Source organism: Heloderma suspectum, chromosome 6 (genome assembly GCF_057233095.1).
Source record: "Heloderma suspectum isolate Gila_16-S chromosome 6, 16-S_ref, whole genome shotgun sequence".
Classification (NCBI taxonomy): Eukaryota; Metazoa; Chordata; class Lepidosauria; order Squamata; family Helodermatidae; genus Heloderma; species Heloderma suspectum.
This window is the reverse complement of record NC_139463.1, coordinates 46350239-46376258: the sequence shown is the minus strand read 5'-3', so window position 1 is coordinate 46376258 and position 26020 is coordinate 46350239. Positions and strand designations below refer to the sequence as shown.

The window sequence follows — 26020 nt, the reverse complement described above, 5'->3', positions numbered from 1 at the left end:
TGTCCTTGTCTAGACAGGCTCTTCTGATGCTCTTCTGAAAGCCTGCGTGAAGAGGTGTGTTTCCAAGAGGCATTTCAACCTTGCCAGTTTCTGACTCTTGAACCACCCGTGGGCCAGCGTTCCAAAGGGTGAGCCCCACCACTGGGAACGTCTGCTTACACACTGCTATCTGGCAACGTCCTCCTGGCCAGAATGACCAGTAAGGTCTCTGAAGGTCTCAGGGGTCGATTGGGTATATATAAGGCAAGACGGTCAGCTGGGCATCCTGGTCCCAAGTTCTTTAGGGCTTTGTATGTCCACAGGTCCCACGACATGGTCTGAAGTCACGTGAGACAGCCACCCTGCTGAAGCTAGGCAGGTCTGGGTCTGGCCAGTGCTTGGAGGGGAGACCGCCTGGGAACCATGCGTCGCCACCTTGAGTTCCACAAAGGAGGAAAGGTGGGATATACACGTGGTAAATAAACGAACAGGAAAACCACGAAAATTGCTTGGACGCCAATAGGCAGCCAGCACACTTCTTTTAACACGGGCGCGATGTGTGAGCGGCTGGGTGCGCCACTGGGCGCGACAGGTGCTGCGGTCCGCACCACTGGCAGCGTCCGAACCAGGCAGAAGGGTGGCCCCATGTGGAGCGCGTGGCCGTGGCCCAACCCTTGATGGCACCTCGGCCTGATCCAGCAGGGCTCTTCCGCTGTTGGCGCCCTAACACGAGGGCTTCAGGACAGGACAGGGGACCTGTAGCCCCCCAGAGGGGCACCGCCACAGCCAGGGGGCCCCTGGCCCTCCAGACATGGGACTACAACCCCCAGCATCCCCAGCCATGCTGGCTGGGGCAGATGGGAGTTGGAGTCCAACAACCTCTGGGGGGCCACAGGCCCCCTGTCCTGTCGCCCCCGTTTTAGCAAGCTGAGAGAGGCGCGCAGCAGCTGCAGGCCCCCGCCTCAGCAAGCCACACATCTCGCGGGAACGGGAACGAGGAGCATGCTGGGAGTTGCAGTCTTTGCGGGAGGGCTGGCCGGAAAGCATCGCGCACGCGCGAGCACGAGGGGAAAGGAAATGACGTTTCAGCGCGGCCCGCTCCTCAGGCAAGTTCGCGGGTGCCTCCGAGCGCCATCTGCTGAGAGGGGCTCCCGGGTGTCACAGACTGAGCGCCGCTTGGCTCAGGCAAGTAGGCCACGTAGTCGTAGAAGGGGCGAAGGCAGCGCGGCTCCCCTTCCTCTCCCTCTTCTTATGCGCGCTTTTAACGGGGAAGCGGAAGTTCAGGGCGCGTGCCGCTCTACAGACATATCTCTATAGGGACAGGGTTGCACACAAGAGATAGAAATAAAGTAGAGTTACATGCCATCGTAATCGGTATTGGCACTTCCGAGCTAAAGTTGAGCAAGTTTTCGAACTCTTAGCCTCCAGTGGAAAGCATGTAGAAAAATATTCACCGCAGAAGCGCCGTCGCGGGCTGAATACAAGGTGCCGGAGGGGAGGGCGATCTCCCGCGCATGTCTGCTCAGAAACAAGCCCTGTTGCGGCCCCTGGGTGCTTTCTGTCCAGGCACGGGGTGGCAGCCCGGCCTGACACCCGCCAGAGCTGTCGGCCTGCAACTCCCAACATTCCCAGCCAGCACGACCATTGGCCATGTCGGTTGGGGATGATGGGCATTGCCGAGTATCCAAGGAGCTGCGCGGGCCTCAGCAGCTAGAGGGAATTTGGGGCCCGCGTAGCGCCCGGAAGCCTCAGCCTGACTCCAGCGTGACGAGGCATAACAGCGAAGAAGACCGGAGGGGGAGCGGGCAGGGACTCGGCTCGCGTGCCGCTGTTCCCGCCCTCTGGGGCCCAGTCACAGCTGCAGCAAGGCCTCGGGTGTATGCAGCCATTTCAGCTTTTCTGTCCCTCCCTTCAGCCGCAACAGGCTCCCAAAAAGGACGGGGACGAGGGGGGAGGCGGAACAAGGCAAGCTCGAGCCCTGGGCTTTTAGCTGCAAAGGCCAGCAGGGCCTGGGCGCAGGGGAGGGGGGCTGCTCCCCCCGATGGCCGCAGCAGCCACGGCGGGGGGCGGGCGCCGACGGACGGGCCTCTCCCCCTTCCCGAGGCACGTTTAGAAACGACTTCGCGTTGTCGGCCAGGAAGTCGCCTGTCCGGACACGGAGATAGTTCCCTCTACACGTTTTATGTCTGTGTGCGGTCCCGGGTCTAAAGGAATCCTTTCCCCGGCGTCCGATTGGACAGCGCCCTCACCGTCTGCCGCGGGGCTCCCTGGGAGTTGTAGTGCGCCCGCCCCCCAAGAGCTGGTGCATCGCTACGGCTGCAGGGAGCGACGCGCAGCAGGATCCGCGAGCGGCTGCTGGGCAGCCCGGCTGGGGGGCGTCCCGCCGCCGCCGCGGGCCTGGAGGTATTCGCGGAGCGGCGCCTCTCGCGGCCCCCTCCCAGCCTGCATGGCCGGGCGCCGTCCGCACCCGGCTGCATTTAGGCTAATCCACCAGCTGCACGGCCGCCAATGGCGCTGCTGCGCCCTTCGCCTGACTGCACGGCGCAGGCCGCCAGCCGTAGGCCGTTCGCCAGCCATGCGCAGCTGGCGGCCGCCTCCGCAGGACCGGCGCGGAGCAGAGCCGGCCCGGACCGATTCCGGGCGCGGGCGGACCCCCGCGGAACGACAGGCAGGGGATCCGCCCGTCCCCGCTGGCTGGAGCGGAGGCCCCTGCGCCCGCGCCTCCCGGGAGAGGCGGGCGCGGCGCGGCGCGGGCCGGGGGCCTCTCGGCACCAGCCCAGGATCCCGCGTTGAAAGCGGGCCTCTCCGCTCCCGTCGCAAATGCAGGATGCGGCGCCGCGGCCCCTTCTCATCAGCAGGGACGCTGAGGTCACCCGCCAGCCCTTCAGGCGCCGCGCCCCCTCTGCGCTGCGCTGCGGCCCTCGCAGGCGCCGGGGGCCAGGCTCCCCAGCGAGGACGTATCGCTCCCGGTCATAATACAAAGCCTTCGGGGGTGACTTATTCTTATTCAGTGGGACACGTTCCTAATGGCGGGGTGGGGGCCCATCAGGCCTCTGCTGAGCTCCTGCTGCTTCCTCCTATCTCTTGTGTTCCCACCTTCTTTAGTATCTTCCTTGCAGGGGTTGCCCAGGTCCTTCCACATAATTTCCACAAGGTCCTTCCAGGCCCTTCCACATCATTCCCAGCCTTCCGTCCCCAAGCGAAATCCTTCTCTTGCCAGGCTTCTGTTCACAGCCACCTGCCCACCAGCGTGTGCGTCCTTCTGTGCCTCTCAGCTGAACGTGTGAACTGCCTCTGTTGGAGAGTGTTGTATTTGAGGTAAAAAAAAAAAAAAATACTGGAAGTTATTCCAAGAAGAACGCAGAGCCTTTGTTTCAAAGTGTTCCCATTCAGTGTTGCAGCCATAATCATTTGGCCCGGTTTGCACAAGCAGCAGATGAAGTGGTGTATTTGCACAACTGCATGCTTCTTCTGTTGAAGCCGTCTGTCGGCCAATTTAAGGGTGTCTTAGCGCGCAACCCCATGCATGTTTATTTGGAAATCCCACTGAGTTCAGTAGGGTTTATTCCCAGGTAAGTGGGAATGTGATTGCAGTCTTAATTAATTGTACAAATTTGTACTGAATCTTCTAGGAGCTGCGTACAGTTTGCGTGTGAATCAAACGATAGTTTTGATGAAAAAGCAGACTTTTATTTTCAAGATGATGTGTGTATGTCAGCCTTCTCCAACTTGGTGCCTGCCCACTGTGTTTCCTACAACCCCCATTATTCTCAGCTGTGCTGGCTGGGGATGATGGGGATTGTGTTCCAACGCAGTGGGAGGGCACCAGGTTGGGGAAGGCTCGTGTATATGTTGCAGCAGGCACTAACTCAGAAGAGGTGCTCATTCCTGTGCACAGGAGTCAGGGCGGGGGGGTGATGCCTCTTCTCAAGTGGTGCTTGCAAACTGCAATTTAAAAAAATAGAACAGTTCCAAAAAATGGGTTGCCCAGTTGATTAGGATGTGTGTGTGTGTGTGGTGGATTAAGAGATCCTTAAGGTGCCATCCGATGCATGTTTGGACAGAAAAAAGGCCTACAACTCCCAGCATGCCCCAGCCAGCATGCATAGGATTGTGCCTTTAGCTACTCTGCTGGATCAGCCCTGAGAGCCGTCTCATGCCTGCAAGCCATTGCTCAATGTGGCAGTTTTCAAATGATGGGCACACACAGCCTCGTCCGGTCTCTGCTCGTGGCCTTGTCCTTACCCAGCCCTCCCTCCTTTCCAGCATGGCTTTGTATCCAAGGCCTGCCCATCTTCCCAGGAATTCTGGCTATTCGAAACCTATGGCATTGCTTTGTGCCCATACAGAATGCATGCATGGTGTTTCACTTGGGAGAGGCCAGGGGAGGGTTCCTGTGTGTCCTGTGTTAGAGGTGTGATAAGGAAGAACAACAGTTTCTCTAGTCATTCAGAGCCTCCCCTGATTTTCCCATAGTAAGATCTTATCATTCCCTCTAATAGCAAACTCAGCGTGCTAGGGTAATCTTAAGGGTTGCAGGAGTACCAAAAAAAAACCCTCTAAGAGGGAACTTCCCACCCCCCAAACACAGCCCAGTGGTTACAGATTGTTGAGTGTCAGTTGGAAGAGAAATCCAGAAAACTCTGTGTGTGTGTGTGCGCGCATGTGTGTGTGGAATGCCCTTTTAGACCTCCTCCTTGTTTTCTGGAGGAGGCATGGCTGGCTGTCAAGAACCCTGAACCTGAGCATTCCTGAATAGGCTTGTCCGTCACGGGGAGATCAGGCCCTTTCTGGGCCTGCCAGATCCCTGCAGTGCCCCTGACTCAGCTCACGCTTGTGAGCTGAGCCACAGGGCAGTTCCCAAAACTCTGGAACTGTATTGGGTTTTTAAAATTGCGCAAATCATGATTTGCACAAAATCATGTCCATAAATAGTGCAATTTGCGCAAATGCTCTTATAAGATTTACACCTCCAATTTTATGCAAGTTGCACTATTCACGGCCGTGATTTTGCACAAATCACGATTTGTGCAAATATTTATAGCCACGATTTTCTGTACATTGCGACTTCTGCAAATTAAAAAACGCTGAAAAAAACTCAAGTTGGCCTGACTTGTCACACACTGGGTTGAGCCAGCTTGCAGTCGAGCAAGTCAGTGTCCGGAGGGCTGAGCTGGCGAAAACCTGCCAAGCTCCACCCCTCAAACAGATTCCTCCAGCATCCCTACTCCTGGAAAGATGGGCACACACTGCAGCAGCTGGTTGGAGGCCCCACTTGTCCGACCACTTGCCTGGGTCCTTGTAAGTCAAAGAACATGAGTGAGGAAGGGGTGATTTTGGCCCAGGAAGGGGTGATTTTGGTGGCTGCACAAGATTCGGAGTTGTTGGGAGCCAAATTGGCCAGTATTTCCACAGCCTGGCACAGGGAGAAACTGCAGTTTACTCCAGAAATGGACAGAAAAGGCAGAGACAGTTGATATTAGTTGAGGAGCAGTTGGTAAGATTTGTGGGTTCTGTGGGAAATTTGTGGAACAATATTGGAGCATGATTTTTCTTGAAGATGGTTCAGAATCCACGTGTTTCTGCACCAAAAACTGCTGAAGTGGGGACAGGACTTGGACATTCAGAATGGCCACAGCCTGGTCCCGAAAATGGGCAGTCTCACTCTCTTTTATGACACGTGGCTCAGATCAACTGTAATTTTATGCTCTATAACAGCCTTCCCCAACCTGGTGTCCTCCATATATGTTGGACTACAGCTCCCAGCATCCCCCAGCCAGCCATGCTGGCTGGAGGATGCCGGGAGTTGTAGCCTGACACATCTGGAAGGCACCAGATTGGGGTAGGCTGCTGTATAACTTTAGCCTAGATTTAGAATGAGAAGAAAAGGTGCTAAATGCAAAACAGTGGTGGGGCGCCTGTGTCTTTGCAACGTTTCTTTATAAATAGCCCTCGAAATCTGGCTAGAAAAATAACTGTAGGATCTCTGCCTGATCCACTTGTGCTTTGTTTGGTTTTGGGGGCCATGATAAGCACCAGCACGCACTCACGATAACCCTCTATCTGGTGGAGAGGCAAAGTATGCCCGCGTCAGGTCCTGACTTGCGCACCTTTAGCAAAACGGCCGTGCCCTCCTGGGCTGTAGGGGCCGGTCATGCTCTTGAACATGAAAGCTGCAGCGCAGGAGTGAGTGGTAGCATAGTTGCAGCATGAGAGTGAGCGGTAGTCTAGTCTGCTGAGGAGTCCATCAGCCTGCGCGTGATTCTTCCCAAGTGCGCCAGCCATCGCCGCCTTTCCAATAGCAAGCCAAGCGGGAGAGGCCATGATAACAGCTATTGCAGCCCAGGAGCCCTTGCTGGCCTTGCCCGGCTGAGGACACCTGCCGCAGAGCCACCGAAGAGGAGGCCATGCCCAGCTCTGGGACGCTGGCCCGTTAACCCCCCGCCGTAGAGCTCTCGGGAGCCCGCCCGCAGAGGGGAGGACACACAGCAGCCGCCTTCCCTTGGAGGCCCCACTGGCCTGATCAGGCTGCCAGGGTCTCGGGCAAGGCAGGGAAGGCAAGTGAGAAGAACGGTGGCCACCTCGATGTCAGCACAGGGAGCGATGGTTTTGGTAGATGCAAAATCGACGGGAGCCAAATGGGGTAGTATCGCCACACCCTGGCCCAGGTAGGAATTTACTCCGGAAATGCACAGGAAAGGAGCAATTGGTCAGATTTGTGGGGTCCATGGGAAAGTTACAGAACAATGTTGAAGGACAGTTTTCTCGAAGGCGTTCTCTTCCAGTGGAGGCGGGTGGCTCCGATGTCAGTGGGGCAGCGAATCCGCTCTGGGTTTCAGCCAGAACCAGTCAGAACCCTAAAGCTTTGCACCTTGGAGAGCTCCTTTAGAGTTCTGACTGAAACCCCGAGCGGATTCACTGCCTCACTGACATCGGAGCCCCCCGCCTCCACTGTTCCCCTCCATGGTTTGGAATCCACATGCTGCCCAAAAGTGGCGTGGTGAGGCAGGAGCAGGACATTCAAAATGGCCACAGCCTTGTCCAGAAAATTGGCAGTATCTCCCACATTTATGGTTCGTGGCCGAAATCAACTGCCATTTTATGCTCTAGGTCTTTGGCAAATGAGACACTTCAAAGTGCAAGAGTCAGATGGTGCAGAGACATTAGATGACAGTGAATGTAGCTGACAGGTATGCTACTCTTGCACGCATGCTTTCTTGGTCTGAGTTGCGTTTTATGAGATCTGTGAGTAGCATATGCTGCTGTCAGTGCCTACTTACGTTTGCTCATGTCTACATGTTGAATGGTAATTACTCAAGTATGCATTGTGGACTGGCAGAATAAATAAATCACATATAATTCTTATTAAGCTCCTCACTCGCTCAAGTGACGGCAGTTTCATGCTCTACAGTATTGGTTTCTAGCCAAATTTTGATTGAGGCCAGTGCTGAGCTGCTATTTTTAAAGAAACACTGCAAAAATATGACACTCCACCCCCAGCCACCCACTATCTTTTTTACTTAGCATCTTGACAAGGGTGCTTATCAGTCCAAACCTAGACCGAGGTTGTAGGGCATAAAATTACAGCTAATTTGAGCTGTAAATCATACATGAGGGGGATATTGCCAATTTTGGGGACAAGGCTGTGGCCATTCTGAATGTTTGCCTCCTGCCCCAACTTCATCCCTTGTGGGTGTGGTAGCAACCTGTGGATTCTGTTCCCCGTGGGGGTGGGGGGACATCTTCAAGAAGAACATGCCCCAATATTCTACCACAGATTTCCCATGGAAAACCAATTGCTCCCCTCCTATATTCCTGAACGGAGAAATTATTGCAAACGAATGAAACGCAAACAATAGCGACCGTAAGTATATTCCTTCCTTCCCTTGTTCCTGTTCTGACTATCGCTCTGTCTTCTCACACTTCCTTTCTCTCTCTGGGGGGACTTTGCTCTCCTCCATGCTCTCCCTCAGCTGGGAGGTCAGCAACTCAACTGATGTTTAACTGTCTCGAAAGCAGCTCCCCCCACACAGGTTCTTTAAAACAATACAAAACTTTTTATTCTATTTTTTATCTTTATAAATGAAATAAACAGTACCAACAGCCTAATCATTATCTACAGTTTCTCAACAATACAGTATTCTTAGGAGGACACAGCAATAACGAAAAAGAAGAAAGAAAACAAGAAGGAAGAAGAAGGAAGAAGAAAGCAAGAAAGGAAATGAAAAAATATTAACAAGTTATTTAAAAGGATTAAATTTAAGCTCCATTACACACAAACTTCAAATACCATTCTATAACATTGGCAGTATTACAATTCAGTACAGCATAGCTAATCAAGCTTACATTTCAATATCGTATCATCAATCTTGTAGCAAGGCCTACAATTCATTTCCAATAACCATATATTGCGCTTCAGTTAACATATAATAGTAGAGCTTAATAATTTAACCAGCCTAAAATATTACTAACCAAAGTCTCTTCATAAGGATAGTAATAATAATAATAAAAAGGAAGGAAATTAGAAAGGATAAGTAATAATAACAAATCACTAATAAATTTTATACAGTTATATAATAATAAAGCTTAAAATCAACCTTACAACAATCACTAATGTATTTTATACTAGATATATAAATGAGTGTGCACATTTCTGTACACCCTCAGACAACAGATTTAAGTACAGTATATCATATCCATTTTAAAGAAAAGATTTAGAAGAAGAGAGAAAAAAGACATACATACATACATACATATATATATGAATATGAATGAACAATTATCTCTGGCCTAGCCTGGATCTTACAGACTAAACATAGCCAGTTGACAAAACATGTTTATAAATTCCAGTTCATGGGGCTGGAACAGAAGTCTCATGCCTTTTTCCAATTAGCCACGTGATTTAGAAACTTCTTCATCTGACCTTCAGAAAAAATGCAAAATGTAGCAGGATATTTTAAATGATATTGTAAGTTCATTTGTTTTGCCAGGTTTTTTGCCTTGGTAAATTGCCTTCTTTTATCAGCAACTTCTTTGGTGTAATCCAGAAATAACATAACTTTATCTTGTTTTGGTCCCCAAAAAAGATTTTCGCCCCCTCTTGCCAAACGCATAATATATTTTTGTGTGGAGATTCCTGCATATTGGACCGTAATCGTATAACCAGCCCCTTTGGCATTTGACACATGGAATTCCTGCTCAATATCAAGTAAATAATCAGATGGCACAGGGAGTATCTCATGCAGAAGCTTATCTACAAAAGTAGACAAATTTACATCAAGTAGATCTTTGATACCAATAATATGTACATTTGCCCTGTGCATGAGAGCTTCAAGTTGGGAGATTCTGACAGAAAAATTGTTGTAAAAAGCCTGTGAAGCAGTCGCATTCGCTGCCACCCGATCTTGCAGCTCGTTAACCTTCGCCTCCATCTTTTGCCAAGAAGAGTTAATTAAGTCCACAGCCTCTTGCAGGGCGGTGATGGAATTTTGAATTGTATCCAGCCTTTTAACCTGTTCAGGAAATTGCGAGGACAATGTTTTTATCAGAGCAAGCAACTCCCCTGTATTTTCGCTTCTCGGAGCCTTTGCCAAGGGAGGTGTAGGGGGGTCGGCGGAGATCCTGCTCCTTTTTTCCTCCTTGATGTACCCATCCTTCTTTTCAAACAGATCTTGCGGGTCCTCAAATATTGTTGGTGTTTCTTAATCCATAAACTACATTGGAGCACGTCAGCCCTGAATTCTCCTAATTAGATAGGAGTTTCAAAACAACTTTGAGTGGTGTCTAACCTCTGGCAGACCAGCCTTGGAGCCCAGCCCCTCTGCTCCTTTGCAAAAAGGGCTACTCTTCCAAGACGTCATCCAGATGCTGCTTTTGCCTCCCCTTTTCATTCCAGGGGAAGATGGAAAGGTTTTTCAACCTTTTAAAAGCTGTTTGAGATAGCATCCCGTGGAGGCACCGCAGAACGCCGCCAGGGCGACATTGGCTCCGACCAGAAGTCCTCTTATCACCCCGCCCAGGTTCTAAGGGCCAGGGTCTTGCACTGTTCCCTAGTGGCTGGAGGATAGGGTGCTGTTCCTCCTCTAATCATCCCATCCCTGCACCCCGGTCATTTTCTGAGAGTCCACTTCCTCTGCTCCCCTGCAGGTTTGGATGCAGGCCCCACGGCCAAGAGTCCTTCGAGTGGGTCTCGGGCTGAGCTGGGCACGACTGGGGAGCTGCGGCTGGAGGCAACCAGCATCCAGGGGGGTTTCCCATCTGGGCAGGGCCATGAGGCTGGTCCAGTTCTACACCAAGGGGACAGCCACAGAGCCCCGGATTGGGCTGGAGGAGAATGATGGAGGCAGCGTGATTGACCTGAACGCTTTTGACCCATCTCTGCCCAGGACCATGCGGGCCTTCCTGGAGGGGGGAGACGCAGCACTAGCTGTTGCCACAAGGTACATGGGAGCCTGCAGAGCTGCGTAAGGGGGCTACGGGCCAGCACCGAGGATGGGCAGGGAGTGGCAAAGAAGTGGAGATGGCCACAGCCTGGCTTTCGGGGTTCCTTGAGTGCTTGGGCAAGGAGTTGTGGGGTGGGTTGGAGGACATGCAGGATCAAGCAAATAGTTATGGAGCCCTAAAGCCTCAACGCTCCACCCTTTTGTCCTTGCTGCCACTTATAGTCCTACCCAGCCCTTGCCCTCTCCTCTTTCAGCTCCTCACCCTCTCCTCTTTCAGCTCCTCCTTCAAAACTCGCCTCTTCTGGGAAACTCTTGGCTTAACCCCTCGGCTAAAACTGAGCTTAAGTCTCTCTACTGCCCTGGCTCGCATTCTTCCTTATTACCCTTCTGTCTCCTTTCGCTCCCCTCCTTCCCCCACAACTGTCACAATGGAGAGTAGGTTCCTTGGGGCTGGGACCTGCCTTTTCTGCGTATGCTACCCTGTAAATCGCCATGAATAGCAATGGCACTCTAGATGCAGTCATATTAACTGTGCCTGTCCTCTGCCTTTGGAGACTTCACTCAGACAATGCCCATATATTATGGAGCATTTCTCCACGGTCAATGCTTGCAGTTAAAACAAGAGAGAAAACCCCTTGGAAAAACCCAAACCTTCAATCTTATTTATGCTCACCTGGGAGTAAGTCCCACAGAACACAGTAGGACTTCCTTCTAAATAAACATGCGTAGTAAATCCTACCCCAGATATTTCAAATCCATAGGTGCTCGCTGTATATAAAGCCATGGCCATGTAGCTTGTTTTTACAGGGAGAGAGAAAACAGGTAAAATAGGAAGCCATGTTCTCAGTGCCGGCCCTACTGTTAGGCAGCGGGGGACAGCAGCAGATCCAGAAGATTTGGAGCATTCTGAAAGGGCTGCAGATTTGATGTTGTTTAAATTCTTATTACTGCATTGCTACTTCCAGGGAGTGGCAGAGCTGCTTGTGGGGTTTTCTCCCTCGGATGTCAAAATAACCTGGCGGGCCATTTGATGCTCTTCCTCAGGCAACCAAATATCTTTGGCACAGTGCTAAATCCTATTGTATAGCTGCCAGCCTTTCTTTTCTTTGGTCTTGTTTCAGTTCTTTTTACTGCCTCTGTGTATTTAATAGTACCCTGACTGCAGATATTAAGGAGTTAGAGATTTTCACTCTGCGTGTGGTTTAGGAAAAGCTTCACCTGCTGGATATGTACATCTTAGGCTGATAATGGTACAGGAGCAGGGCTAGGGAAAAAATGCTAACAACCCCTATTGCTGTCAAACTCCTAGCTTCTGGAAGCCTGAATTGAGTCATTAACCCCTCCACCCCTGTCTCGTGTCCCAGTCACGATGATAATATTCAGCACTTAGAATTGGTTCACATACATTATCTCAGTGATTCTTACAACAATCCTGTAAGGTAGGTAGGTATTGTAATCATACTGCAGGTGCAGGGAGTTGAGGCGGAGGGCGAATAGCTTGCGTACATATAACAAGTACAAAGCAGAGGCAAGATCTGAACTGGGGCTTTGCAGCTCAGGTTGAAGATGGTCAACAGTTTTTCAGGATAATTGAAAGAGTTCTAACTTCCCATAGTAAACATGTTGTTACTCTTGGCAAAACAGGTTTGGCAGGTTTTTGAAACTGTGCAAGAAGTCCTACTGCGTTCAGTGGGGCTTACTCCCAGGTGGGCATATATAAGATTGCAGGTTTGGTACCGGCTTGCCAGAAGCTTAAGGGATATGAGCAGCCTACCCCTCCAACCCCTCTCTCATGCCAGGCTGTGATCTGTCTTCACCCTCTGACGCTGCGCCCAATACTGTCTCGGGTCCCTTTTGAGGATGTTCACACCTCCATGCTGTACCCACAGAGCACAGGAGTCTGGCCAACACATCCTGCCCCGTGCCCAGGTGACCCTGTTGGCTCCCATCACAAACCCCGATAAAGTGATCTGCGTTGGGATGAACTACGTGGATCATTGCCTGGAGCAGAACGTGAAGATCCCCACGGAGCCGATCATATTCAGCAAATTCTCCAGCTCCATCGTGGGGCCCTATGATGATATCATCCACCCCGCAGAAAGCAGTGTAAGAAGGGTTCCCCTCTGGCAGGGGTCAGTTTTCAAGGAAGCAGGAGTGGCCTACCTGTGAAAGGTTCAGGCCAGGCCAGGGCTGGCCCCAACGGGTAGACAGGCAGAAGCTGGGTTGGCATCATCCACCTGGCTCCTGGATACACAGAACTGGGTGTGAACTGCATGCCCACAAAATAGCCATGGAATATCAATTTTCCCTAAGGAATAAATGAAGTTTCTAGTCCATATGATGGCAGAGAAATGCTTGGGAGAGCATGGGTGGTATTTAGTGAAATCTCAGCCACCTGAAATGACCACATAATTTCCGATAGTCACAGTGTTTCAGTGCTTTGGAATACTGTCTCATACAACCCATCTCCTTCCATCCCCTACCCCTTTACATTTGTTTGAATAATATGGACCCATGGAAGCACGCTGTGCCAAATAACCAGTCTGTGGCCATTTGCTTACTGCAGTGGCAGATTTTTCCATGGTGCTGAATTTGGAGGGGTTTTGCTGTTTGTGCACTACTGAGACTGACATATACAGAAACAGGTGTGAACTCCTTTGTAGAGGTTTATACAATTCATGCCACAGCATTTATGTGGTTGCCTAGAAGTGCAGGTGGGTTTGACCAGCAGTAGCGTTGGTTGTGAGGATGTTCCTTCCCTGGTTCAGAGATTTCTTTTAAGAACTCTGTTCTGGGAGCTGATATTCTGTGGCCGCATCTTTTATTTGCATAACGTGGACCCATGGAAGCATGCTATTGATGCTGATGCTGGTCTGCTTCCAGCAGCAAAGTGTCTTGGACCAGCCCTGCCTGAGGTGCAGGGGGAGGAGCCAAGGGGGGGGTCGCACTGGCAAATCAGGGCTGGAGAGGGGGGGTCGCACTGCCCAGCACCTTGGAAAACCGCAGCAGGCAAAACCGAGGAAGGGTTTCATCTTCCTTGGCTACCTCCAGTAGAACTTCCCACAAGAATGTGCCCCTCCTGCGCACGCGCACACACACCCTTGCCACGGGGATGGGGGTGGGAAAGAAGAGCCACAGATGGCCTTGACACAGCCTGGGACATGTCCCTGCTAGCCAGGCCCTGGTCTGTCCAGCGCCAAGGTGGAGGCTCAGCCCTGCCTGTTTCCTCTTGTAGGAGGTCGACTGGGAAGTGGAGCTGGCCTTTGTCATTGGGAAGAAAGGAAAACATGTCCAGGTAAGCCAAGAGACGGTGGTGGGAAGCTGGGAACTGGCTCGAAAACGTGATCTTGGCATCTTTATTTCCATCCCATAGCTCACCTTTTCCCAGGTGACCAGGGCAGGCAGCTCCAAGGCTGCAAGAGCAACCCTAGGCATATCTACTCAGAAGTAAGTTCCACTGAGTTCGGTGGGGCTCCCTCCCAAATACGCGGGTATAGGATTACGGCTTAATTTTTTTATTTATTAAAATACTTCTATAACACTTCATTTATTAAAATCCTTGAGCAGTTCACATTAAAATACACCATAAGAGTCCAAATAAAATTTTAAAATTATTAAAATATTTAAAAGGTTACCATACTATAACAATAACAATTGGGAGGTAACAGAGCCCCTCACATGCCAGGGAAATGTGTGAGGGGCTATGCTCCCTCCAGTACCAGAGGCAGTGAGCCTCTGCACCCCAGTTGCTGGGGAACATGGGCGGGAGGGCGCTGTTGCGCTCATGCCCTGCTTGTGGGTTCCTGGTCGACAGCTGGCTGGCCACTGTGTGAACAGAACAGCCCGGTTCCTGGACCTGGGAACCACCCCCCATCGCGTCTCTGTCGTGTCTGGACTCAGCTTCAACTCGTTAGCCCTCATCCGGCCCCAGCAGCAGCCAGGCACCAGCTGAGAATGTCCTCCCCTGCTTCAGGTGTTGCAGAAACCCCCAGATCTCCCACTGAATGGAAAAGTCCAAGCGCAGCGTTGCTGCTATTGCTGTTCAGCACCCTCGGTGTCCTTGGGGCGTTGCAGAGTTTTGTAAATTAGGCAGACAGGTGTGTTCCCTCGCAGGGCTTGCTGCCTAAATGATAGCGAGAGGGAGGGAAGGGAGAGTTGACTGGATGAAGGAGCAGAGAGTATGAAGGAGACTGAAGTGGGATGGGGGCGGCACCTGGTTTATCTTTCCACTGAGGATGGAGACTAGAGCATCGCATGGACAGTGGTGTTACCACATGTCCTCATCCACATGTGTCATGTTGACATGTACAGGAAGAGTATGTGTTCTTTGTGTCTCCAGCCTAGAGGCGCAGTGCCCAGCAGCAGGAGTTGGGATGCCAGAGTGGGGGAAAGCAATAGATCTAGAACAGGGCTCTCTAAAGCAGGCCCCCCCCCCAGCCTTTGTGGACCCGTGGCTGCATTCGGGAATTTGAGACCATGCTGTGGACACCGCCACAAAATGCCCAATCAGTGGATTGCTGCTCCGGCATCTGCCTGTTGTGCCTATGGATCTTATGGATCCACCTTCAGATGGATACTTATTTGGATATTTGGTCTGCTTTTATTTATGTATGTATGCATGTATTGATTTCTTTATTGCATTTCTATCCCGCCTTTTTACCTCTTGCAAGGAACCCAAGGCGGCTTACATGATCCTCCTCCTCTCCATTTTATCCTCACAATAACCACCCTGTGAGCTGGTTGGGCCGAGAGTCTGTGACTGGCCCAAAGTCACCCAGTGAGCTTCCATGGCTGAGTGGGGCTAGAATAGAACCCGGATCTCCTGACTCCTGCACTCCCTGATCTCCAGCACTCTTGCCACTCCACCATGTTGGCTCCCTGCTTTTGTTGAAGCCTATGTAGAATTGCTAGAAAGCTGCATGCATGTCATATGTACGCATTCCTATGGATATATACAAATCCATGTACATATATTAAAAAGCGCCATGTTGGCGATCCCTGCTCTAAAGTATGGCTGTATCCACACACTGCAATCAAGGGCTGAGGCCCTCCTCCAGGGGAGGTCCATAGGGTGGCAAGAGGGGAGGCGGTCTTTTCAGTGCCCCTCTCCCCCGGTTGTGGAATTCCCTGCCTAGAAAAGCCTGTATGGCCACATCCCTCTGTGCCTTCCAGGGCCCGGTGTAAGTCTTGCTATTTAAGGAGGCCTTTCAGGGAAGCTGAACCAATCATGGATTCTGTTTGCCGGTTCTATGATTGTAACCTTGTGCTGTTTTTTATATTGTCTGCGCTGAGTTCCCCAAGTGGAAGACCAGTGGGACAGACACGGGGTGGAAGGGAGAGGAAGAAGCTGAGTCTGAGTGGGATGAGCCAGGGAGTGCTACGGGCAGGAAGAGGGGCTGAGTCAGGAGTGTGGGGTGAGTCCGGACCCACTGCCTAGAGAAGAGGGCGGGTCCATGGGGCCTGGGGGGCACAGAGTCAGCCAGGGAGTGGCAGAGGGCCCGGGCCCAACTCCAAGTGGCCCCTGAGGCCAAGTACCGTTCTGCCCTTCTCCTCTTCCAGGAGCCGGATGCCATGAGCCACGTTGCTGGATTTATGGTGGCCCATGATGTGAGTGCTAGAGACTGGCAGATGAACAGGAACGGGAGGCAGTGGCTCCTGGGGAAAACCTTTGACACCTTCTGCCCGCTGGGGCCGGCCCTCGTCACCAAGGACTCTGTGTCAGGTTTGGAAGCTGCGAGGCCCCCGGGCCTTCCTTTTTGTCTCCCCGCTTTGCACCCTTGAGGAGAGGACCAGCCCAGGCTCCCAGCTGCCGCACAGAAAACAGCATCGCCCCTGGCACCCCCTCAGGCAGCCTGGGGGCCTCCTGAGGCCCACGGAGGCTCTCTGGCTAAGACACTGAGCTGGTCCCTCCCTCCGTCCTGCACCAACCAACCCCCCAGCTTTGACTCCTCCTGGCCCCAGCTTCCCCCGCCCCCATCTGTCTCCTTGCCTCAGCCTTCTCCCCACCCCCAGTTTTGCCCCCGTCTTCTGCCTGGCCTGGGCTGTGCGTGCAGCCACCTCCCCCGCTCCAGAGGCGCAGGTCAAGCTCTGCTCCTCCTGGCTTGCTCCCTCGCAGGGGTGTCTGGACCAGCCGCCCCAGGCAGGGTCTCCACTGCACAGCAGCAGAGTGAGCCGCACTGGCAGGAAGCGTGGCCAACTGATAGTGCGCAGGTGGAGACCCTGGTGCCTGGGCAGCCCGTGTGCCGCTGCGGGACAGCCGGGGGAGCACCGCCTGGCCTGCCTCGGGAAGGAGATGGTGGCCTGGCAACGCAGCTTGACTGGCAAGCAGGTAAGCGAGCACCTGGCGCGGGCCGGACCTCCCTGTCTGGCCCCAGCTGATCTATGACACCAGGTCGCCCATCAACAGTTAACACCTGGACAGCCGACTGAGCAAGCACACAGGTCATAATCTTCCCCGCTAGGGTGAGATGTGCTGCATTTCTATTTAAATTGTAGTAATTATTCCTAAATTTGCATTTATACATTTACATTAGCAGATGTAAATGTTATGCAAATATGTCCCCTCATTTGTCCTTTTTTGGGCAATACCGAAGCAGCCACCCTGTCTAAGACTGCAGGTCTCTCCCCAGTTCTTAGGAGCTGTGTTTTCTCTCTTGCTCGGGATTTCCCATTGCTCTTCATCTCTCTTGTTACACTGTAGACCCTCACAACCTGGGGATCCGCTGCCGAGTGAATGGGGAGCTGGTCCAGAACAGCAGCACCAACCAGATGATCTTCAAAACAGAGGCGCTCGTCGCATGGGTCTCCCGGTACATCCTGCACTGCCCCATCCTGCCCATCCCCTCATATGGCCTGTCCCATGAATTTGTTGAAAGCAGTCCGCCTAACAGCACAGGTCCAAAGCCAGCTGCCAAAATCCATTAAGTGCACTGGCTGGCTCATTTCAAAGTGGTAGTTTTGACCTTGAAAAGCATCTCTCCCCCCACCCCCGAATGTCAGATCAAAGGAGAAGGTCGTACTCGAGATCCCTGCAATTAGAGAAGTGAGAGCAGTAGCTGCTAGGAGCAGGGCTTTGACGGTGGGTGCCCCAAGGCTCAGGAATGATCAGCGGGCCTCCCCTTGGGAACAGTGGAAGATGCGTGTTCTAGGACTGCTTTTATTTATTTAACGGTATTTATGAATCACTTACGTACATTAAAGAAATGTCTAAGTGATGAACAAAAAATAAGCCTTCACACAGAGGATAAGATTACTTTGCTGGGAACGCCTGCTGGAAAAGGTGTGTTTTCGGTAGATGCCAAAGCCCCAAGGGTGCTGGCGCCTGCAGTGGTTGGGAGTGCCAGAGAGTGGGCACTACAGTTCAGGGCCCTATGCAGGGCTCTGATGGACTGGCCCTCTGAAAATGTGGGTGCTACCAGGAGCGTATCTCCTGATGCACACAACAGCCAAGTAGGCTGGTAGGGGATCAGGCAACCCTTGTAAGTGTCTCTTTTGAGGTGGAGATGGAGCAGTGGCACAGATAGGGCTCAGTATAGCCCTGCTTTCTCCCTGCCTCCCATCTATGTGCAAGCAGCACAAAGGAACCATAACCAGAATCAGAATGATGAATGGGGAGATATGCACAGACTTCCCATATCCATTGGGTGCCCATCACTGACACGGAGAAAGGGTAAAACAAGGCTCTGTTGAGTCCGTGTGTGTGTCTGCATGCTGCCTTTCTACTTTATTTGTTGTATTTTAAATTGTTTATTCTTTATCCTATACTTGGGACATTCTGGATTTTGTAAGCTGTCTTGAAGGGAGGATGAACAGAACACAAGGGCGAGACTGAATTGCAATACTGTGGTATTACAGAATGCGGTACTTGGCAAAGAATTCAGGTTTCAGGGAATCTCCACTGTCATATTTTTTTTAAAAAGGTAGAGGCAAGTTTCTAGTCCTTATGGTTGGACTTGTGTGGCGAATGGCAGCTGAAGTCACAGAACCCAGAGGGGGCACTGAATAAGATTGCAGGTACCTGGGGGGAGGATTTGGCGCCTGGTGAAGCCACTGCCGCTCCGGATGAGTAGCACGACCAGGATAAATGATGCAAAGGAAGAGAAGTCATGCAAGTTGGCTGTTTTAATACATTTATACAGATTGCAGAATTTTGGTTTTCTTGGTGCAGAATTTAGATTTTGTGGGTGCAGAATACTTTCATTATTTATATCCCACTTTTCATCCTGAAAACAGGCCTCCAAAGATAACAAAAAATTAAGTCTCAACAGATATAGTAAGATCTTTTTTTTTTTTTTAAGGGTTTGGTGCCCGATGTGTACAGTGCATGGTGGGGAACGATGTAAAATGTCCTCCTTCCAGCACTTGGTCTGTTGATTTGAATGGGATTTAAGCAGCCTGAGTGCGGGATTGGCAGCCTAGCTAGCTCGCTAAATAACGCCACTGAACCGCCTGAATGCTCCTGCCATTAATCTGCCGGAGCCGCCGGGCCTCCTGCCTCCACTCCGTCATGATCTTCCTTCTTCCAGAGGCACAGAATCTCTCTTTCACATGACTCCTTTTCTTATGTGCACAGGCGGGAGCGATGCGCGGGGGGGGGGGGGCAGCGCTGCGCCTTCAGACACACATGCACACGCTGCAGGATGCCGCTCCCTCCCCCCCATGTGTCAGGGCGGGGGGACATGTGCTCCTCGGATGTTGTTGGACTGCAGCTCCCATCAGCCCTAGCCAGCAGGGCCAATGGTGAGGGATGACAGGAATCACACACGATCTGGAGGGGCACACCAGTGGAGGCTGGTGGCTCCGATGTCGGTGGAGGGTGAATCCCCTTCGGGTTTCAGGCAGAATCAGTCGGAAGTCTAAAGGAACTCTCCAAGCTGTGGAGCACCTTGGACAGCGCCTTTAGAGTTCCAACTGAAACCCAGCGCGGATTCACCGCCCCACTGACACCGAGCCACCAGCCTCCCCTGGGCCGTCCATGTACAGGGAAAAGGGCCCGTAGAGTTTGAGGCTCCACCCATGAGGTCTTTCCACAGACCCAGTGCAATGGGTCTGACATTGCTCCTCTGCCTTCTGCCCTGGCCACCCTTCCTCAATCTTCTCCTGGCAGGTTCGTCACCCTGTACCCAGGAGACATCTTCCTCACAGGGACTCCACCCGGTGTTGGAGTGTTCCAGAAGCCCCCCGTCTTCCTCAAGGTGAGTGCTGTGCCAGTTCAGTGTGCCCACTTCTGCCAGCACCTGCCCTTGCTGGGAAGCTTTGGTTGCCTCAGCTTCAGGGTGGACCGTTTCTCTTCTGTAGCATCCTGACGTTTCTCGCCCACTTTTCTTCTGTGGGGCTGGTAACCAGGATGACCTTTTTGTCACAGTCCTGTCCTCAAACTACATCTCATAAAGTAATCAACCTAAGTAATTAGAAGGCTTCAACAATAATAAACCTACGTGGTGGTGGTTAGAAAGGAAATAAAGGTCCTGTTGGAAGAGGCTAAGCGATGGGAGCCAGAAAGCCCCCCTTCCATGTCACCTCTCAGGCCTTTGGTAACCTGCCTCACCCCATCTGCAAGAGGGGATAATAGGAGCTCCTTTTTCAGGGTTGTCGTGAGGACTGCAGGTATGTGAAGTGTTTTGGTCACTACAGTGGGCATGGGAAGGGCCTTGGCTCAGTGGAGGAGCAGAAGCTTCGGATGGCCAAGGTCCCAGGCTCAATTCCCAGCATCTCCAGGTAGGGCTGGGACAGATTCCTACCCGAAACCCTTGGTTGCTGAGGCCCAGTGGTCTGAGTTGGCCCAAAATAGGTTCCCAGTGGCGACTGCGGGCAGGGCAGGCGGGCCCCAGGCACCCTCCCAACCTTTGGGTGGCCATGCTGCAGCACAGCTGTTCTTTGCACCAGGGCAGGCAGCTGCAGCTGGTGGAAGGCAGAGGCAGCCATGGGAGAAGAACCCGGCCTGCTCGAGGCCTGCTTGGGCTAGGAGCTTTTCCCAGGGGACTCCCCAGTTGTTGTGCAGCCCTCTGTCCCCCTTTCAGCCACGCTGCATGCAGCAGAGAAGACTGCCTGGACTAGAGAGTGGAGGTTTGGTCTCATGTGCTCTCTTGAGGAGACATCTGCATGGCAGTCCTAGAAGAGTAGGGTTGGAAGGGGCCCATGAGACCATCGAGCCTAACCCCCTGCTCAGTGCAGGAATCCAAGTCAGAGCATCCCCAACAGGTGGCTGTCCAGCCTCGTCTGGAATGTCTCCAGTGTGGGAGAGCCCACCGCCTCCCCAGGTCATTGGTTCCCTTGTCATATTGCTCTGACAGTCAGGAAGTTTTTCCTGATGCCCTAAGCATGTTTCCTCAAGAGTAAGCACTGAGTAAGCATGGGGGCTTCCTGTCTAGAAAGTGTGCTGAGAGTGCAGCTGTACTGTCTTCCTTGGTGTTCCTAAAGTGCCCTGAATAAAGGAGGCCAGATTAATGCCCCATTGGTGGTATTAATTAAAGGAGAACTGCCAGGAGCACCTGTAATGCTGGTTCTTACAAGGAAATATAGCCACAACACATTATCTGCTTTTTTGCAGTATACACTTTTCATCGCCCTTAAACGGCATGTTTGTCATATGCTGGACACTATTTAATGTTTGCTTTGTAAAGGTGAACACATTTGGGGAGTGCAGCATCTGCAGTGGGGCACAAGCTGGAAGTCTGTTGCTTCCTAGCGTTACTGCAGTTAATAAGGGGGCCATTGTGATTCACAGAGAGGGGATGAAGTGCAGTGTGAAATCGATGAGCTGGGAATCATCCGGAACAAGGTGGCATGAGGACTTCGGGCTGCGTCCCTTCAGCGGGCGGTGGGCTCCGCTAACCCTGCACAACTGCAGCCACGGTGCTGGAGTGCCTTCACTGATTTGGATCATGAGCACCAATTAGGGAAATTCTGGTTTTAAGGTCATTGGGATTGCCCCTTCTGGGATTGCTCCTGCCAGGTGTCACAAGACCAGGGCAGCAGACAAACTGTATTTCAGAAATCACTGGCAATTCCTGGACACCTCAATGAAGAAAAGTGAATAAGGAATGTAAGAAGATCATCGTCTCTGGTATAGCACGTGCTATAGCCACCTGAGTGTGACTTTCCCATTACATGCTACAAGGCTTTCCAGGTTGTTGAATCAGAATAAAGTAGCTGTTAAACACAAATTGCAGCCTAGCTTTTTGTACAATTTCTTTGTTTAGCACAGAATTTAGATCATGGGCCACAGACTGAGATTTCTCACAAAGGCCATGGAGGCTCTTGAGCAACAGCTGTGCAAGAGTTGGCATATGCCATCCAAGTCGAGGTTCCTTTAATAGTTGCATAGATGCAGCATCTCTCAGTATAGTATGGTACTGGTGGAAGAAGCTGCAGGTACTTCTGCTGCAAGCTGCTCTTGGCTGTGAAGCAAGTCCAAAGGCAAAAGGTTGCTCCTGGCACTCCAGCCACCATGCGCTGCTCTGTTGTTTTGAGTTGTCACTCAAATGTGTGTTTCATCCTGGCATTCACTGTCTTTTGGACAGTTGCTGTAAAGTACACAAATCGGGCTCCCCTGACAGATGCTGCGCTTCCAGCTGTCCCTATCACTACAATCAGCTCATGGCTGGAGTGCTGACTGACCTGTTAGGGACACGGCACGCACGCACGCCCTCCGCTGACTAGCCGATTACTTTCCAGTGCTCCATCTTGCGTATGACTTCATGCTGACTGTGTTTTAAAGACATTTCCAGAACAATGGAACCATTTTTAAGGGGTACTTTTTGACATTAGAACGCTTTTATCCGTATTCTGGTTGCCTGGAACCACATTTTTTGTACTGAGCATAAGTATTTGCACAGACAGACATAGGAAGACTTCTATTTGACATCACCATAAAAGAGCCCGGTGTGGAGAATTCTCTAAGAAGATAGTTAAATCCATTTGGAAATGTTTTTTATTATTTGTTAGCTTTATAAACTACACTTTCAGCAACAAAGGCTCCAAGTTTGGGATACAATAAAACGGCAATAAAAGAAACCAAAAATTCTAATACAAACCAACCACACACTGGATTTTTTCCACTAAATCAATATCAACACAGGCTCTCTAAAGACTCCACTTGAGAGAGCCACATGACAACTATCAAGCTGAAGTGAGGGGCAGTGGCAGGTTTTAACTGACCTTCACCCTTGCAGGCAGTTGTCCCCCCTTCTCCCGCCTGCCCCCACAAGCAGAAACTACGCATTCTGAGTGCCATCTCGGGCCTACTTGAGAGTCTAGTTGTAGATAAACTGACGTATGAATTTCTCCAGTTTCTCTTGGTTCTCTTTGCCAATGAAGGTCTCGGAGAGGTGGAGACTGGGCTCCCTTTGCCCTGCAACTTCTCTCAGCACCTGGAATAGAAATGTAGATGGGGGGAAAGTTCATCAATCCCCTATCCCATAAAGCAGGGGTGGGCAACTTATGGCACTCCAGATGTTGGCCTACAACTCCCATCAGCCCTAGCTAGCATAGCCAATGGGGAAGGATCATGGGAGGGCCGCAGGTTGCCCATCCCTCCCACAGAGGCAGGCTCAGCAGTGTCCTCAGTGAGGAGCGCCTGCACATGGCAGCCTGTGAAGTAGACAGGAAAACTCTTGGCCCAGTCATCTTGTGCGCTGTGTCGTGTGATACGTTTCTGCGGCAAGCTAAGGAGGCATGAGGGCTGGGGCCAAAGTTTCCAGTAGTAGCTGTATTTCCCTTGTCCGACCCTCAAAAACAAACTGCTTCAAAACAAAACATATAATAAACCTGATGCACTTGAGAGCATCTTCAGAGAAACAAAGATATGGGACAATCATGAAAAAAGTTTCCTTGTGGTTGCATAACATGACCTAGACATCTGATAAAGTGGGAAATATGTATGTTGTTCATTGCAGGGAGAAAGAGGCGGGCGGGGGGAGCAGAGATGGGGATTTGTACAGTTTGGGACCACACTTTTCCCTGGGGACCTGGTGATACAAGGCTGCACCTAACAGGATTTTGGAGAGACCATCACAAGTTGATAACTGCTTCCAGCGATGACGTGTAACTTAAATGGTCCTTTGAACATGCAGATGCTGCCAGCTCCAAGGGAGTAGAAGAGCGTATGGCAACAGAGCTGCTAGAGGGGGCTCCAGGCCCTTTGCAGACATCTGCTTCTACTCGGGTGCCAACGCTGGCCCCTAGGCGCACAAGGCCTTCCTAAGCACAGCTGCACGAGATCTCAATAATCCTGCAAAGTGGAATCGCTGTGATGCTCCAGTGGATTCTTAAACTGCAGACGTGCACCCACACTGCATGGGGGGGGAGGTTGCATGCATATGCAGAACTGCAGCTGAGCTGTGTTGGAAGCCGCCGTCCTCACGCCTGCTTGCATGTTGTGAAATGAACCCCAAGGTCACCCAGGGAGGTGGAGGTGTGGCTGGAACTTGGACCCAGGCCTCTCGGCAGGACATTGCCAGCTGGGGTCCATACTAGGAGGGAGGATCAGGACAACGGAGACTCAGAATCATGGGGGAAGGTGACGGAGCAGTATGGAGAAGTCTGAAATAGCCCACATCTTTCACTGCAATCACAAGGGCAAGGAAACGGTTCTCGTTTAATAAACACGCACAACATAAAAAGGCAGAGAGGCTCAGAATCACAGTAAAACATTTGTGCGTGAGGAGGTGGGGACAGGGATAATATCTCTGAGAATCATCTGAATAAGGTAATATGGGTCTTTTCTGAAATAGGACTCTGTAGTGAAACTAAGGGTCAAATGAGACACGATTGTGTGAATGACTTTTAAAAACTAAATCCTAGGTGAAGGGGGCCTGATCCAGATTAGGATCCTGGCATGGGGGTTGAGGGGCTTTAACCCTTTGCCCCCTGCTGCAATGTTGATGCAGATCAGGACTGCAACAGAGGGAAAACAGTTATAGCCACTCAACCCCCATGCCAGGACTGGGCCTCCAGACGTGCCATTTATTTTTTTAAACTCCACTCCCACAATTGCTAATTGTCTTAATGGCATCACTTCTAGTCTGGCTCTGAATTAGGGTTAGGCAACTTGATGCCCTCCAGATATTTTGGACTACTACTACCATTAGTCCGAGCCAGCATGGCCAATGGTCAGTGGTTAGGGAGTTGTAGTCCAGAACATCTGGAGGGCACCACATTGCCTAACCCTGCTCTAAATTGTCAAGGCAAGAGGGAGGGACATGGACAGGGAGATTCTGGCTACAAAAGAGGACAGGAGGGGCAGAAAAGGCAGGGCACTCACCCCCAGGTCCGTATAGATGCGGACAGAGATGGCGGTCAGAGTCCTGTTGGCACATTCTGAAAAGTAAGCAACAGAAGGTTCAGGGTGGTGTTGGCGCTGGGAAACAGCCTCCCTAGCTTTGGCTTTCCGGATGAATCTGTCATGATAGGAAGCACTAGGGGGCAAAGTTGGCTTATAAAAAAGAAGCATCTTAAGTAAACCCAGGGCGTAAGGTATCGTGCTTGCCACCCACAAGTCACTGGCTAAAGTAAGTCACAAACAGAATTCCAGATCAGACTTGTAGTATAGTGGCTAAGAGATGGAGCTATACAAATTGTGAAGCCTGCAGCTCAAACCTTGCTGCTGCCAGAAACACACCAGGTAGCCTTAGGCAAGCCACACGATCTCTCGCTGCTTCAGTCCCCCATCTGCAATTTTGGGATAATAATTCAAGCCTTTTGGGATTACCATGGATGATATGAGAGGTGCTTTGAACATTCAAACCATGCTGTAAATGCTAAGTATTATTAAGTTTTGGTTGCTATATTTTGAGGAGGATATAAAACAAAATTAGAGGTTTCAGCACCCCCCCAAAAAGAAGTCTTGAAAAACCATGCTGGGAGAAAGAGACATTCAAGGAACTGGGAGTGTTTAGCAGCCCTGGGGAAAAGGCTGTTTAAAGGGGATGCAGAGGTGGCTTGATACAGCCCATTTTTATTTAGACAAAAAGCTGTCTTAAAAAAAAGGGTACACGTTATTTACAGAATTCCCCATGCCACAAAGTCTTTGACCATGAACATGGGTAGTTGCTAGCCTTTCACTCTAAGCTATTTAGGCTACTACCAACAAAATGGGTTTTACTGCAGTGGCTCCCACAAAGGAACCTTGGCAGCTATGGTCCTGTGAGGCTGCTAAGGATGATCTACTACGGTCAAACTACACACTACTGCATAGTTTAAGAAAAGGGAAGTAAAGAGGTGCCACAGCCCACCCTCCAGGGAGGATTGGGATCCTGGTGGGCAGGGGAAGAGGATTAACCCTCCCCTCCCCCCAGACTGCAATCCCAACAAAAGCCGGCAGGGGAGGATTAACCTCTCCCTTGGGCATGCAGAGGCCCCAATCCAGTTTCCCCTCCCTGCAGCGGGTATTTACGTTTTTTTTTAATGTGCACCTTAATTGCTTTCATGTAATTAACATCACATCTCATTTAGCCCTTAGAGATTCCAGATGGCTCGCAGAATGACAATTCAGCGAAGCCCAGGCTGTTATATCAGTTCAGGTCTGCTGCAGTGCTGAGTGTGATCTCACACGTTTGCTTCTCTTTTGCTAGGGTACAACAGAGGCCAGGCACCTCTCA

The 26020-nt window shown here is 51.3% G+C and overlaps 2 protein-coding genes across 16 annotated transcripts in view; one reads left to right on the top strand and one right to left on the bottom strand.

The window, feature by feature from the left end:
* The first annotated feature begins 1083 nt into the window (after positions 1–1083).
* LOC146340761 (oxaloacetate tautomerase fahd2, mitochondrial) lies at positions 1084–21586 on the top strand. 6 transcript variants are annotated; one of them, XM_084804176.1, is made up of 9 exons: positions 1084–1164; positions 3200–3297; positions 10126–10418; positions 12311–12527; positions 13657–13716; positions 15981–16143; positions 17122–17230; positions 19528–19615; positions 21148–21586. In XM_084804176.1, the coding sequence occupies exons 3-9, from the start codon at positions 10132–10134 to the stop codon at positions 21208–21210; spliced, it is 987 nt and encodes a 328-aa protein (XP_084660302.1). In that variant the 5' UTR covers positions 1084–1164; positions 3200–3297; positions 10126–10131; the 3' UTR covers positions 21211–21586. The 6 variants fall into 6 exon arrangements, 5 of the variants coding, with proteins under 5 accessions (XP_084660302.1, XP_084660299.1, XP_084660303.1 ...); XM_084804177.1 differs by lacking the exon at positions 1084–1164 and adding an exon at positions 2284–2382 and having other exon boundaries at positions 3214–3297; XM_084804175.1 differs by lacking the exon at positions 1084–1164 and adding an exon at positions 2284–2382.
* Positions 21587–22320: 734 nt separating this feature from the next.
* GPAT2 (glycerol-3-phosphate acyltransferase 2, mitochondrial) overlaps positions 22321–26020 on the bottom strand; it is a 79923-nt gene continuing 76223 nt past the window's right edge. For all 10 annotated transcript variants that reach the window (XM_084804168.1, XM_084804163.1, XM_084804162.1 and 7 more), the window contains 2 exons: positions 24685–24740; positions 22321–22792 (listed from right to left, as the gene is read on the bottom strand). In XM_084804168.1, the coding sequence (XP_084660294.1) occupies positions 22676–22792; positions 24685–24740 (173 nt within the window). In that variant the 3' untranslated portion in view covers positions 22321–22675. The remainder of the gene's footprint in view (positions 22793–24684; positions 24741–26020) is intronic.

Bases quoted from the DNA above. Each gene is read 5' to 3' on its own strand.
- LOC146340761 (XM_084804173.1), top strand. From the start codon at position 10,132: ATGCAGGCCCCACGGCCAAGAGTCCTTCGAGTGGGTCTCGGGCTGAGC. The intron at 17,231-19,527 runs GTACATCCTGCA...TTCTCCTGGCAG, and splicing joins CTCGTCGCATGGGTCTCCCG to GTTCGTCACCCTGTACCCAG. The intron at 19,616-21,147 runs GTGAGTGCTGTG...TGTGATTCACAG, and splicing joins AGCCCCCCGTCTTCCTCAAG to AGAGGGGATGAAGTGCAGTG.